The sequence below is a fragment of the Paroedura picta genome, chromosome 12 (genome assembly GCF_049243985.1).
Source record: "Paroedura picta isolate Pp20150507F chromosome 12, Ppicta_v3.0, whole genome shotgun sequence".
NCBI classification, from domain to species: Eukaryota; Metazoa; Chordata; class Lepidosauria; order Squamata; family Gekkonidae; genus Paroedura; species Paroedura picta.
In genome coordinates, this window is record NC_135380.1 from 35,041,642 (window position 1) to 35,055,287 (window position 13,646).

At 45.7% G+C, this 13,646-nt stretch overlaps 1 protein-coding gene across 2 annotated transcripts in view; it reads right to left on the reverse strand.

Moving 5' to 3' along the window:
* LOC143822063 (uncharacterized) overlaps nt 1-13,646 on the reverse strand; it is a 71,502-nt gene that overhangs the window by 56,053 nt on the left and 1,803 nt on the right. For both annotated transcript variants that reach the window (XM_077306667.1, XM_077306670.1), the window contains exons 2-5: nt 13,318-13,549; nt 12,097-12,211; nt 6,469-6,553; nt 311-512 (exon numbers count right to left, since the gene is read on the reverse strand). Coding sequence is in view for 1 of the 2 variants with exons in the window: in XM_077306670.1 (XP_077162785.1) it covers nt 311-347 (37 nt within the window). In the remaining variant the exon portion in view is untranslated. The remainder of the gene's footprint in view (nt 1-310; nt 513-6,468; nt 6,554-12,096; nt 12,212-13,317; nt 13,550-13,646) is intronic.

Below are 13,646 nucleotides of genomic sequence, written 5' to 3' on the forward strand. Positions count from 1 at the left end.
GCAACTTGTCTCCGTCAGTTGAAAGGCCTGTAGGTGATTACATAGCTGACCCATTGCGACAATTCTTAGAAACATCGAATGAGACCCGGGGGGGGGGGGCACACACGCCGTGTCCCTAAGCACCATGGAAGCAAAGTGTAATTAAAATCTAATTCATATATTTATCAATGGGGGCTCCCTAGCCAAGTGGAGGACTGCAATTCCCAGAGTTCCTTGGGGGAAAGGGACTCTCCAACCTGCTTCAGTGTAGGAAGCACGGCCGTTTTCTTTCACATACAGATAGTGCAGGAAGCGATACTTTGGTACCTACCTACAGGGTGTTTGCTGGGTGCAACCAGCTGGGTCATGACAGTGCAGAGGGTGGTTTCCTGGATTCTCACTCCCCCATTTCCAAGTCACTTGATAAAAAACAGCACTTATCCACTCAGCGGTGGCTGGTTGGCAACCGTTTCCATGGCAATGCTCCAGACGAGGAGGAGGAGGTTAGGATGACCAGCAGTTCCTGTACTGGGCTGAAAAAGGGGAAACTGGTTGTGTCAAAACGAGAGATGCCAGCCTTCGGGTGGGACCTGGGGATGCCAAAAATTACAGCACATCAACAGACCACAGAGAAAATGGAGGCTTTGGAGGGTGGATTTTAGGGCAGGGGTAGTCAACCTGTGGTCCTCCAGATATTCATGGACTACAATTCCCATGAACCCCTGCCAGCGTTGCTGGCAGGGGCTCATGGGAATTGTAGCCCATGAACATCTGGAGGACCACAGGTTGACTACCCCTGCTCTAGGGTACCGGACCCCACAGAGGTCTCTGCCTTCTCCCGCCGCCACTCCCAAATCTCCAGGAATTTTTCTACCTGGATCTGGCAACCCTACCCACCAGCCCTCACCAGTGACCATGGGGGACCTGGCAACCCTAGTCAAAACTGGAACAAGAAGCTTTCTTTTGGCAGCATGGGAACCTCCTGAGGGTTAATTCTCACTGACAGTAGATGTGGAGGGGGTAAACTTGTGTTTGAACCCTGTCACTTCACCACGCAGACAGGGAGGGGCTCACAAGGCTGAAGGCTCCTTCGTAAAAATTCCCTGCATTTGGAAAACTAGTTTGTCAAGGAGAAGGTTAGGCTACAACATATGGCTTCAGCCTGTAGGTAGTACATATCATATCACTGCAGATTAAAATAAAAACCCTATTTCAGGGAGAAGGCTAAGCTAGAACCCTTCTCTTTTACATGCTAGACTTCTACAGCCAGGGGGAGTTTTATGGAGGGGCATTCCATCTGCAGATCCCTTCCTCACACCTGTAGGAGTCTAAAGTGGCATGGAGCCCAGATACAGGTTTACCACCTCATATAATGATTTGTGAGAACTAGTCCTGAATTCCAAGCTAGGCAGCTTCAAAGGGAGCTGGCAGTATTCTCAGAAGCATGTGGGGTGGCTGTCATTCAGCTATGTGCAAGAGAGAATTGAGGAAAAGGAGAGATGGCATACTGTAACTGCTGTGGGAGGCACCCGTGGCAGCAAGCAGAATGGGTAGAGTAATTTATGTTAGAGTTTAAATATGCAAAGAAGTCTGCAGGACAGGTGGATTAAAGAATAAATAGCTTTATTTAGAAGATAAATAATTTTGTAAAGAAAGAGAGGAGAGCAGTAGTTCTAATCGTCTAATATTCTGGAGGGAAAGCAGGCAGGAAGCGTGTTCAAAGGAGCAGTAAGTTCCAGTTGAGCCATTCACAAGGAGATTGACTGACAGTCTTCAAGCATAAACTGGGCAGATGCTTTAGGCCAGTGGTTCTCAACCTGGGGTCGGGACCCTTTGGGGGTTGAATGACCCTTTCACAGGGGTTGCGGCAGGGCAAGCAACTTGGCCACCATCCACACAACAGCCCTGCAGGGTAGATTGAGAGTGCATTTGTCTGTCTGGAGCAGTGGAAAAGAGCAAGATCGGCATGGAAGGACAAGAGGCGGAACTAAACTGGGAAACCTTGAAAAAACTCCAATTTATATATAATCATGAACAATGGATCTTCACGCCATGGGTCAGTTTCAGTTTAATTTCTGTGGAAGAACACTTGCATAATTTTATGGTTGGGGGTCACCGCAACATGAGGAACTGTATTTAAGTTCCTCTTTAATTAAACTGTATTAAACATTAGGAAAATTGAGAACCACTGCTTTAGGCTGATCCTGCATTGAGCAGGGGGTTGGACTAAGTGGCCTGTATGACCCTTTTCAACTCTATGATTCCATTTGAAAAAAAGTCCCAAGTCTAAATATGCCACCTATACATTTCCTACAATGCCCTCTGTAGGATACTCTTCGTGTGCTGTTCTATCATGCACACAAAAGATCTTGTATATTCCTGGAATATAACAGTTTAATGCTATCAGGAGACAGTAGCTAAGACCCAGCCCTGTTTCAGTGTTAGAGCATCTGCTGTGCCTGCAGAAGGTCCTGGATTCATTCCTCAGAATCTCTAGTTAAGGATCTCAGATAGCAGATCCTGGCATGAGTGCCTGCCAATTAAAAGACACAGCAGAGAGCTAGAGGAACTGATGTTGCAACACAGTATGAGGCAGCTTCGTATGACACAAGGGCAAAAATACCCCAAATGCAAAGTCATGGAAAGCTAGAAAAAAACGAGAAACAAACTGCTGTACAGAAGAGAGTCTGGGACTGGAATGGTGTTGCACCTGAAGAGCAGGAGAAGGGAATTGTTTGGGCTACGGCCCTACCGCCTACTCCAGGGGAATAATTGTAGGCAGCGGTCAGGCCAGCAACAGCACCAAGCCTTGGCCTTTTGGGAAAGGAGCTGTGTGTGTGTGGCTGGGAGGGAATTAATTAAGAATCGGATAGCCATGGCATGTCAGAATGGAAGCTGGGTTAATGGGATTACAGTTGTTCGACCAGGTGATAAAATTACACAAAAACAAGTTGGAAAAGTGGCTGGGAAGGTAGCAGTGTTAAAAGCAGGAAATGTGAGATTTTGCCTTTTACAGTGATGAAACAGAGAAATCATAACCAGACCCTTGGCCCTGCCCTGCAAAGAGGACGACTGAGTACTGCCCCACAGCAGCTCCCAAATTGGACGTGCCCCGCTGTTGAGACGGGGGAGGGGGCGACCAGCGGGACAATTGGTGACCGTGGACGGGACGCGTGAAATTGGGGGGAAACCCGGGACAGTCCCGCCATTTGCGGGATGGATGGTCACGTTACTCCAGACGTTCATGGACTACAATTCCCACAAACCCCTGCCAGCGTTTGCCGGCAGAGGCTCATGGGAATTGTAGTCCATGAACATCTGGAGGACCACAGGTTGACTATCCCTGATCTAAATAGTGATATATTTCAATAACAGACTTGTAACATTATGTAAGTATGAAAATTAGCAATTCTTTCAACCGTACTTCAATCTGTTTTTTCCAAAATCACATGTATAGGACATCACATTGGCATACGCTCATCCATTATGGGGTCATTCTCCCATTTATTCACAGCCACAGATTTCCTTGAGTTTCTGTGCTGAGTTTAACTAGCTCATCATCCAGCAAGGCAAGGAGAGGAAAGAGGGCATTTGGGCAGTGATCTTTATTGTAAGAAGAGACTGTCCTAAATTGTCCCTGAGAAACCTTACGGAGCATTGTTATCCGGTGTCTTTCATCATGAGGATAGTTGCATAATGCTTGCTTCGCATTAATGGAAACTGAAAGAAGTGCAAATTAATACCCAAGGAAAGAGGCCTTTTGTCTTTTGTCCTCAGAGTGTCTGAGATGGAAACACCCGGGATTGACACAGAGGAGGGCTTTGTTAGCCTGTTGTTGTTGTTGTTTTAGCAGAGAAAATGCTGTCAGACAGCAAGGCATTGACCTTGGCTAGCAGGCTGTATCATGACACTGTTTCTTATCTTATTCTCTTGCTCCGGACAAATGAAAACCTACACTGGTGTTTATGAAGGGCTAGCAAAATGCCCATGATTGTGAAATAAAGGAAAAGGAAGAGATACGGCCTGTATATTTCAGGCATCTCTATGCAAAGCCATGTCATCATCCCCCCCCCCAGTCTCCCGCAGGGTTCTCATTGAAGAAAGACAGGCCAGGCAGTATTGGGTGCAAGGACAGGCTTGACCTCCCTGGAATGATGCCTCTTAGTATGACGGTGGCTGAACAAGGTCTGAGTCCAGCAGCACCTTCAAGACCAACCAAGTTTTATTCAAGGCATAAGTATTTATGTGCACGAATAAAACTTGGTTGGTGTTAAAGATGCCAATGGACTCCAACTTCGTTCTGCTGCTGTGGGCCAACCCAGCGACCCACCTGAATCTGCATGGTGACTGTTTCTGTTGAAATGCTAGAAGGGAAGAAGGAGCTGTTGTGGCAGAATAAAGCTTAAGTCCAGAGGCACCTTGAAGGAGGACAATGTTTACGCCAGTCGGAGCTTTTGTGAATCAGAGCTCACTCTTTCGGGTGTGCATTAAAGGGAAATCATTTTGTGCATGTTTATAAGGAAAATGATGGGGGAGTGAATTTGTTTGCAGAGGGGAAAGTAAAGGCGGACATCCAGGAATCGTTTTGGGATAGGGAAGCTAAACCTGCTTGTGTTGACCCCACTTACTCGAAATGAGTAGGTTCACATATGCACACATATATGCGATGTCCCAGCTTGACATCTCCCCACCACCACCAAATGGCCAATGATGTGCCTGGAGGGGGTGGGGAGGGGAGGTCTCCTGGGTGGGCATGGACACACACTACTTCTGGGGTTTCTCAAAGCCTGGAGAATGTTTCAGGGGTTTCTCTATGGTATGGTATAGAACTGTGCTGTAGAATGCAGTAGACCATATACTTCAACCTCTGAAGTTGCCATTTCTGACAGCAGAACGGATCTTTGTGGTCTAGAGATCAGTTGTTATTCTGGGAAAATTTCTTCCTTCAGATTGGTAGCTCTTTGTCGTTGTTAGGTGCAAAGTCGTGTCCGACGCATCGCGACCCCATGGACAATGATCCTTCAGGCCTTCCTGTCCTCTACCATTCCCCAGAGTTCATTGGTAGCTCTAGGCCAGCTATTCATCTTAGAGACACTGCCCTTGAGCAACTTCCGGAAGGGTTATGGACCTCTCACGTGCAAACTGAGTATAAGTAGTTCCTTTGCAGTCCACGACATTGTTTAAGGAAGAGGTTGACCTTGTGTGGAGTCACACTGGAACCAGCACAATGTTTTAAACAGGGGAAGGCTCTTCAGAACTGAGTCTGTCTGTGAAGCTGGTGAGATCAGGGGGCCCTTGGGGTCTTCAGCAGTTCTAGAGGGCCTGTAAGACAGGCTTATGGATGAAGTTAACATCAAGGAAATGCTGGCTTCCCTGCCTAAGACCCCCACCCATAAAATACTGATACACCCAATAGAAACTAGCCCCCACTCCCCCCCAAAAAAAGGTTTTTAAGGAGCCAGCTGTGTGATTTATGATGCGGTTACTACCCTGAGCCAACCAGGAAGGGCAAGCTATAAAATAAAGCATCATTATTATTATAGCTCCACCCCTTAATCTGCAAAAAACCCACACACCCCATATTCTGTTTCTTGATCACATAGAATGTGGCTGAACAAAGCAAGACACAAAGTAAGGGAGCGCTCAGTGCCAATCCCTTGCACTACAGTGGCTGCTTCTCAGTTGTCACTCCTAAAAAATATTGCCACCTAGGGATGCCAGCTTCTTTATTGGCCCTTGTTCCTGTGCCTTTTAGCAAAAGCAATTCAGGAGGCAATGCTTTCCCTAATTTCTCAGGCTGCCGTTAAAAGGCTTTTTTTTTAAAGACTAGTTTTGTTAAAAGTTGTTGACCTTTGTTAACAGGCTGAAATCTGGCAGGTGATTTTTTTTTTTTTTAAGCTGGCAAACAAGCAGTGATGAGCAGGCCTGTTGGACATATGTTTGTCCCACAGTTGCTTTAATGCACAGCAACTATCCTAGGGGGAAAAATCTGGCAACTTGGACTGGAATTTAAAACAAACCCTAAAATGTATTTCTCTTCTAAGATGGTTCTTTTGAACTAGGTTTGGTTCAAACCAGGCATGAATTTTCAGGCCAATTTAAGGGGATAGTTAGATTTACAGCCAATTTTATCTCACATCGGGATTCTGGATACGAGCTGCAAACAAAGGGCAAAAGAGGGTGCTCAGATAATTGTTCAGTCATGAGTTCTGGCAGTCAAAAAAAGCAAAGTCTTCTTTGAGAGAAAGATAATCAGAATTAGAAGGTTGTAAAGACTGATTCACAAGTAAACCTTAGTTCTGTCATGCAGGGCAATAATGTTCGCTTTGCTTTCTCCTTGCAGCCCAAAATACACCAGATTTGTTTTTTGGGGACGGCGACAAACGACCAGAATAAAGGAAAACATCATAAACGCATTAAATGGCATGATAACCTTATAAGGAAGATCTCAAGAATCTAAAGCTGTCAACCCAATGCAGTCATGTTTACCTGGAAGTCAATGGGGCTTCTTCCCAAGGTGATGTGCACAGTAAATTTGCAAGCTGCGTGAAAAGAGATGTCATCTTCCCTAGGGCTTGAGGAAAGAACGACAGCCAGTTATTAGGAACAGAGACAAAGATTATTTCAGACAAGCAGAAACAGTCCTTCCTGGACCGGACTAATTGGAGAGTGCAAATAGACAAGCACTTTTTAAAAAACGCTTTAAACTTTATCATTGCATATGGAAAACACCATCTATGTTTTGAAGAGTCGCTGTTCAGGAGAGAATTCTGGTGCTGGGGCATTCTTACCAGTGTTGACACCTTGTTTGTCTGCTGATTCATTCATTCATTTGCAGTTACAAAACCCTCAAAGCAGATTTCAAAAGATAAAAAGCCATGAAGAGCTGTGATTAAAGCCAACCCATTTATGTTTAAAAACAACTAAGGACACCCGTAAGCTTACGGCACATTCCTATCCACCTTCTTGGCTAAACTTATGACACTGCTCAGAAAGAAGAGCACAGCTTCCTTTATGGTTAATAGGAAACCTCTTATTGACTTCTTTCAGGAAAGAGGAAAAAAGGATTGGGTGATGTGCCCTCAGCGATTAAAGAACACAAATGTAAAATTTAATTTTTAATGCTAAGAAGTAAGCTTGATATGAATTGATACATTTGAAGTGTGGATTGTAGTTTATGAAATGGTAGGTGGGAGAGTTTAAAAAATTAATGTAACAAAACTGACATCTCTATTTTTTGCTCTTTTTCATTATTTTCTTCTTTTTTTGTAACTTTTTTCTTTTTTAATCTGTAGGAAAAACTTTAATAAAAATTCTTGGGGGGGGAAGAAAGGCATGTTATGGCCTATTCTAAAGACGACTAAGATGCCATTCTGCACCCCTATTCTTGCAAATTGAGGCTATCAGGGCCAAGGACCTGATTTTGGTGGATGCATTTCTCACTAGAGAACGAAGTCAGGATGTATAGATTTTTTAAAAAAGTCTTATACCTCCTTTTCCCTGTTAAAAAGTCGTTCACATTTTTTTCTTCAAAAAAAACTACTGAAATAATAAAATAAAAGCAATCTGCAGTAGGAATTTGTATTCCAGCAAATTTTTTTTACTTCTTAACCATTCATTTCTAATCTGAGAGAACTGCTCTGTGAGAACAGCTCTGAGGGAACTGTGACTGGCCCAAGGTCACCTAGCCAGCTGCATGTGGAAGAATGGAAAATCAAACTCAGTTCTCCAGATTAGTGGCTGCCACTCTTTAGCCACTATACCATGCTGGCACCAATGACGGTATTGGTAGAAGTGCAGGATAGATGTGTGTAATTGACAAGAATGCCTTCAACTGTTTAAGGGACAATCTTAAGTGGGTCTACTCAGAATCCGACTCAGGTCTTTCCAGTTGAGTTTACTCCTGGGAAAGCACCTTTAGGATTCTACTGTTCATTTCTGCCGTCCAAACAAAAAAATACTTAATCATCCTAGTTTCAACAAGGGGCATGGGGTCTGATCTGCCCACCCCTTTCCTTGCAAGGCCCGAAACCCTATGCAACTAAGTCTCTCAAATAATAGCCCAATCTAGCCCCTGTTCAGAAGGCAGCCAGAATCTCATCAGCTGACAAAGCAAAGCCATTTTGAGGTGGGTCTCACATGACACAAACAACCCCCAGCACTAACTGGACGGGATGATTCAACAGACCTTCCCATTCGCAGAGAATGAGAGGGAAAGACGGCCCCAGCTGGTTCTGTGCCCACAGAGTGGGAGGGGGAAGCTGTGGGATCAGCAGCTGTGCAGAGGGCTGGTCAAAGCTGCAATCTAAAGCATTCTTGCCAGGAAGGAAGTCTTGCAGAACTCAGGGCTGACTACTTGTGAGCTTAGCTGTGCGATATTTAGATCCTCAGAGTGCATCATCCAAATGAAAAAAGCTCCCGAGAGTTTGCTGCCGAAGTCTTACCTTTGGTAAACGCTATTAAATTGACATTCCGCATGACATCGTACACAATCTGCAACACTCCTGCAACACTCCCGCAAAAATCGCTTCGTTGTAGCGCTTTTCGGGAAATCGTGAAAAGTGGATTCCCCCTGAAAAAAACCGCTACACTTCTGAGCACAAGCTGCAACACATCAGCAAAGACATGTGCATTTTCAATGTAGTGAACTTCTCACCCCAGAACTTACGGAGAAATGATCGCCGTTTTTTCCCCCTTAGACCGGGGAAAGCAACGAACGAGCGAGGCTTCTGCGGCTAAAGTCCCTCCACAGAAGTGCTTAACAGTAAAATAAAGCTCCCTACTGCAAGTGTCTTTAAAGTTCCCAAGCACAATACAGCCCCTTGTTCGATACTGCCCGTAATTTTCACCACAAATCATGCCCATGGGGGGGGGTTTACTTGAGGAGCGTGTAAACGATTAAGCACCAGCTCCTACTCCAGCAAAAAAGGTTTTTCTGAAACAATGATTAAACAAATATTCATTGCAACTGGTGTGTTTGCGTTTTTAAAAAACAGTTCTTAAAGGTAAAGAGGTTTTTCGGGAGCATGAACACAACAATCCATTGGCTGTTCTGGTTGATTGACAGCCAGGGGCGGGAAGAAGCACAGAAAAATATCCCTTCCTTTGTTGCGATTCCAGCGAGACCGGAAACCTGTGGGGAATGAATACAACGCTACTGGGACTTCAATATTCCACTAAAATTAAAGGTATGCAGAATGACGAATTTCCACTATTTAATATAGCGTATCTGCATACTGAAAACATTCAGCAAAATTGGTACTTGTGCGGAAAGCCCCTGGAATTCCCATTGAAGTCAATGGCACCATTGACTTTAAAGGTAAAGGTAAAGGTGCAAGCACCGTGTCATGTCTGACCCTTGGGGTGACGCCCTCTAGCGTTTTCTTGGCAGACTCCATACAGCGGTGGTTTGCCATTCCCTTCCCCAGTCATTACCGTTTACCCCCCAGCAAGCTGGGTACTCATTTTACCGACCTCAAAAGGATGGAAGGCTGAGTCAATGAGTCAGCTGCTGGGATCAAACTCCCAGCCTCATGGTCAGAGCTTCAAACAGCATGTCAGCTGCCTTACCACCCTGCACCACGAACAAGAGGTTCGTGACCATTGACTTTAATGGGCGCCAAAGCTGAATGGCTCCAGATCACCTCCTTCCTACCTCAGTCTACTGTGGGAATCCCTAAATCTACTGAGCCATGGGGTATTTCTTCGATTTGAGAAAAGGTGTTGTGTGCTGGCACAGAACAGTTACTCTGAGACAAATGGTTAACCCTAAGAAGGGTCTTTCAACCACATCTAACAAAAGTGGGCACTACCCATGATCCTCCTGATATGTTTCTTAAATAGGACAACACATGCCTTCTCCCACATAAACAGAACACTAGATTTTTTATGGTCTACATCAGGAATTCCCAACCAGGTTTCTGGGGTCATGCAAGAATTTCCCAGGGATCATGCAGCCTTTCCCAGATGTTCAGATGGCCACTGACATCACTGGATGTCACTGGGACCCACCTCCCCTGTTGCTCTACAGGCCTAGTCTCTTTCTCCACAATGGAAACGGTAAATGATTCATTGATTGATTGGCTCGGTCATGCATCTTATTTCTGCACCCACTTCTCTGAAGGGGGAAGTCACCACTTGGTTCCTTGAAGCCTGAAAAGTACTTCAGGGGCTCCCCCACAGTCAAAACGTTGAGAAAGGTTGGTCTATGTACATCTAGAAGAAGAGTTGGTTCTTATATGCTGCTTTTCTCTACCTGAAGGAGTCTCAAAGCAGCTTACAGTCACCTTCCCTTTCCTCTCCCCACAACAGACATCCTGTGAGGTGGGTGAGGCTGAGAGAGCCCTGATATCACTGCTCGGTCAGAACAGTTTTATCAGTGCCGTGGTGAGCCCAAGGTCACCCAGCTGGCTGCATGTGGGGGAGTGCAGAATCGAATCCAGCTTGCCAGCTTAGAAGTCCACACTCCTAACCACTACACCGAACTGGCTACACATGCAGGGAACCATAGGTGCATTTGCCTTGTTCACCATAGTAAGAATCGTGAGGACTGGGGTTGGCGCATGTTCCCCTACGCACAGCTGGTGCATCAGAACTGAATGCCTGAAAAAGAGGGAAGCATTTGTCCTGGGGCTTAACAGTTTATTATTTGCTTTGCCGTTCACTTTCAGTTTTGAAAGAAATGGGAAGACCTGCTTCAGCACAGCCACAGAGAGACGTTTGCCAGACAGAGGGATGAGAGAGTCTATGTCTTGTGACCAAGCTAAGTGTACATAGCTGCTGTGTGCCTGCCCAGGATGAACTCAGCAATTTGCTAGACAGTCAGATAACCAGAGGTGTCCGGAAACACCCCTCCCTATGCCACCCAAAACCCTTTGGATTTTTCCTGCAAGGCTCAAGAATATGCGGGGTGTCAGGAGCACATTGGCAAGCACCGTAGAATAGATCAGACCTTGTTGCAGTCAATTTGTAGCAACCCCTGGTGAGGTTTTGAAGGCAAGATATGTTCAGAGGTAGCTTGCCATTGCTTACCTCGGAGTTCCTTGGTGGTCTCCCACCCAGATTCCAACCCAGGCCAACCCTGCTTAGCTTCTGAGATCAGGTGAGATCAAGCAAGCCCCTGCATTTGTGGGGCATCTGGTAGAAATGAAATTTTGCTTTGGGATTTTTGTTTATGATGGGTTCTTTGTGTATGCAAGTTTAGCAGGCAAGGAGCATGCATGTGTGAATCAGCCCCTTACACAGAACCAAGTTGAGCATCTCTGACACTCCCGAGTTCATAACAAAGGGATTCCTACAACAGCATATTTAGGGCAAGGATACCAGGGCTCATGCCCTGAGCACCAGACTTGATGGAGGCGCATTGGGCCCTGTCAAGCTCGCATGGGCAGTGAGAACCACATGCTCGAATCAACCCACAACTGTGCAATGCCAAATTGACGTTTGGTGCGAACACCCACAGCCTTCCCTGTGGCACAAGGATCAATGTGGGCCACCCGTCCCCGATGGCTGCCAGTCCCAATCCCACCTCCTTGACAGTGGGGACATGCCAAGGAGATTCACAGCCGAAGGCAGACAGACCTTCTGCCAACGCCCTTGGTGAGGGCAGCAGGACATCAGGGGCCAGTTTTTAGGCTGGCATTTTTCTGCAGAGGCCCCAGCCCCTGCATCACTAAGCCCCACCCACTCACCTGCCCCAACTGCAAAATTAAGTATGCATGCACTGGATTTCCCCCCCAGAAAAAACCTTTCAAGAGGTGGTGTCCAAAATGTTTCATCTACGGCCATCAGACTGAGGGGCCAGTAATCTCCCATAAAAACATCAGCTTCTTAATTCCCATCTCTGATTTTTAATGAGCGATGCAAAGAAACTCCAACACCCATTGTGGCTCTGAAGTCCTTCATCCCCAAAAGGACAAGCAAAGAGCGGGCCTTTTGCGAAATGGCAATCAAGCAGGCAAGTCTCTTTTCAAGATTTAATCTCAACAACCTTTTGCCAGCAGAAGAGAATGCTTGTTTTTGCTTCTGGCTCCACCATTTCATTCCTCTGCATGACCTTGGAAGGAGCCCCTTGAGCCAAACCAGGCTCTCGCTGTTCAACAATAATATTTGCTGTACCTGCTTGTCAGAGGCGTGCTATTCATTATATGCCAGATGGGGGGCGGGGTGGATGTTGGGATCTCTGGGTGGAATGCACGAGCAGGACACATTCTTTCGACTTCTACCTCGAGACCTATGGACACCCAGGGAGAACAAAACGGGGAGGGGGCATTTCCGAGTTAGTGTTCGTCTGCAGTGTGCATAGAAGAACCATTCTCATTTGCAAAGGAAGGATCCTAGAACAGCCTAGGCAATATTATTTCTTTTTGGAAAAGTAAATGTTATCTTTCTGCCACCTTAACAGGGGACAATTCGAGGCGTTTTCTTAAAATAGCAGCAACATACACAATCACCAATCATTGTTTGTTATGGTGGTCAACCAGCAATACAGATGCAAATACACAGATCAGTACTTCAAGCATAATATTTAGCAGACACAGAAAGACAATTAGACATCTCAAGAACACCGGATATCAGCTCCTCCTCAAATAGCAGATATATTACTGCACGAACAAATTACCCATCTTATCTTGAATCGTAAATGGCAATCTAAACAGCAGAAAAGCCAAAAAATGAATAAGAAGATAAACACCAAGAAATCTGTTAGAAATTTAAGAGCTCTTTAACTGATCAACTCTGGCAAATTGACAGGTAACATCAAGGGGCCACTTAGAAAGTCTTTTACAATCTGGAGGACCCCAGTCTCAAAATCTTAGGTAGCTTGAGACAAGGCTTCCCCGGTCCCCCACCTACCCCACCTCCAGCTTCTGTGCTTCAGTTCCTCATCTGTGATACGGCGATAATAATGTTGGCTTACCTTAGAGGGACATTGTTTAAGGTTACAATGATAACATACTTGAAGTGCTTTGAATACAGCAAGGGCTGCACAAATTCTAGATATCATTAAATCACAAGAAGTGTTCTTTTGTTTCAGACCAACAACATCCATGAATGACGTGGAAAGGTGGGTCTCAGCAAGCCGGATGAAAAAGGCTTTTATAAGACGGTAATTCCCTGCCACTGCCCCCATCCTTGTGACTTTATTTGTAATGCCGGTCAAAAATGTTAACAGTTAAACCAGGGATCCCCAACCAGGGGTCCGCAGGAGCCCCAGAGAAGGTCCACAGCCTTTCCCCTCCTGCCTTAATAGACTTGGCCACAAGCTAGGGAACTGGCTGCCTCTGCCATTGGTTAAGCCGCGAGTGTAAAAATCAAAGGGGAGAGTTGGCTGTGTCTTACTGTGGAGGGGCTGGGATGTCTTCTGAGCTCCTGCCATTCTTTCAAGCCAACATGAGGCAGAACCACCGTAGTATTAGTAAAGGTGGTGGGGAGCAAAAGGATGCCAAAAGGTATGGGTGGTGATGTCACTTCCAGTGACATGTTACTTCCAGGGGGTGTGGCAGAGAGGCGTCTCCAGCTGACATCACTTCTGGGGGTCCTCGAAGCTTGAAAGGTCATTTCAGGAGCTCCTCTGCAGTCAAAAGATTGAAAAAGGCTGAGTTAAACAACTAATAATTATATGTTCAATGCTATTGGGTGTTATTATTATTGCCGAGAGATGCCAACAC